Source organism: Schistocerca americana, chromosome 2 (assembly GCF_021461395.2).
Source record: "Schistocerca americana isolate TAMUIC-IGC-003095 chromosome 2, iqSchAmer2.1, whole genome shotgun sequence".
NCBI classification, from domain to species: domain Eukaryota; kingdom Metazoa; phylum Arthropoda; class Insecta; order Orthoptera; family Acrididae; genus Schistocerca; species Schistocerca americana.
In genome coordinates, this window is record NC_060120.1 from 1,113,533,473 (window position 1) to 1,113,534,854 (window position 1,382).

General features: G+C 37.9%; 1 protein-coding gene across 1 annotated transcript; it reads right to left on the reverse strand.

The window, feature by feature from the left end:
• Positions 1-272: 272 nt before the first annotated feature.
• Positions 273-1,136, reverse strand: LOC124594713. The gene has a single exon (XM_047133081.1). It carries the CDS (start codon positions 1,134-1,136, stop codon positions 273-275), a length of 864 nt encoding a protein of 287 aa, XP_046989037.1.
• Positions 1,137-1,382: the final 246 nt, after the last annotated feature.

Below are 1,382 nucleotides of genomic sequence, written 5' to 3' on the forward strand. Positions count from 1 at the left end.
TAACACTTTTACGGAATGCTTTGTGAGACGGTATTGTCAAGTTGTTTTTCTCACAGCGGTTCTTGCATAGTAAATGGCTGTTTACAAGTCCTACCTCCAACAGCCAGAATATAGTTTTTGCCACCACTTCAGACTTTTCATTAGAAAACCGTAACTGGAAATAAAATGGTCAGATCGATCAACTCCACCCATCTTTGAAGTATAATCAATAATCACATTTGGTTTCTTTATTTCTTCCTTTCCTTTCTGTTTCTCCTTTCTATAAGTGACACTCATTTATTTGCTTTTGTAGAAAGCATGAGAACTGTTCGTTTATCTTGCCATGCCAGAACCATCAATTTTTTGTTGTGGAGGCATTTTATTTCGTACTTCCTTCGATGCAGAGCTCCTTTCTTGATTGCAGCTGGAAGGTTTTTGCGACTGGCCTGAATCGTTCCTGTGAGATGCATGTTCTGTTTCAACAGCTCATCAGCTGATGCAACACTTGTGTAAAAACGGCCAGTGTATAAATGATACCCTGATTGCCCTGTAGCATTTCTGATATTAGCTAGCAGCTGAAGAACTATTCTCTCAGAAAAATTCAAGTGTGCACAAATCAATGACTTAGTTGTTACAGCGCCAAAATAGGGTATCAAATTGCAGATATAACCATTTGATGAATCCAAAATTACATAAACTCTGAGTCCCCATTTTGTTGGTTTTTGAGGATTGTACATTTTGAATAATACACGACCCTTGAATGTTACTGTAGATTCATCAGCAGCTAAATACTGATATGGTCGATAAATTTCGAGAAACATGCCAGACAAGTAGTTCAGTACATTTGACACTTTACTTAGACGTGACTGAACCTGACTGTTGACATATGTAGCACTCGTCGGATTAGAAACATGAAGTGCCCAGAAAATTTGCAAAAATCGTTCGCGACTAAAACAGTCGCGGAAGAAGTTGGATGATTGTAACCATTCTCTTGAAAACAAGTCCTCCAAGTTCTTACACTTTTGTAATGCCATATTCAGTAGCACACCATGAAAGCATTTCATTTCTTCCATGGTAACATTTCTCCAGTCCCACCATGCAGAATGTTGTGGAAGTGGTGTCACTTTACGTATTTTTGATGTAGCATACCTATTCATTTCATCTGCTATTTGTTGAAATAGGTTACCTGTAAAAATTAATTGAAAGAATCCAGCGGGCGATGATGGAACAGAACTACTTTCTGTTATAAAACCACACTTTGATTTGTCCAAAGGAAAATCATAAAGTCAGTGTCAGTGTCGCTCCACATTCGCCACGAATCCTCTGCTGAATCACTAGAAACATGCACATTGTCACTGTTTTCTTCATCATTGTCACTCGAATTGTTTTGAAATGAATCATTA

Bases quoted from the DNA above. Each gene is read 5' to 3' on its own strand.
- LOC124594713 (XM_047133081.1), bottom strand. From the start codon at position 1,136: ATGAATAGGTATGCTACATCAAAAATACGTAAAGTGACACCACTTCCA.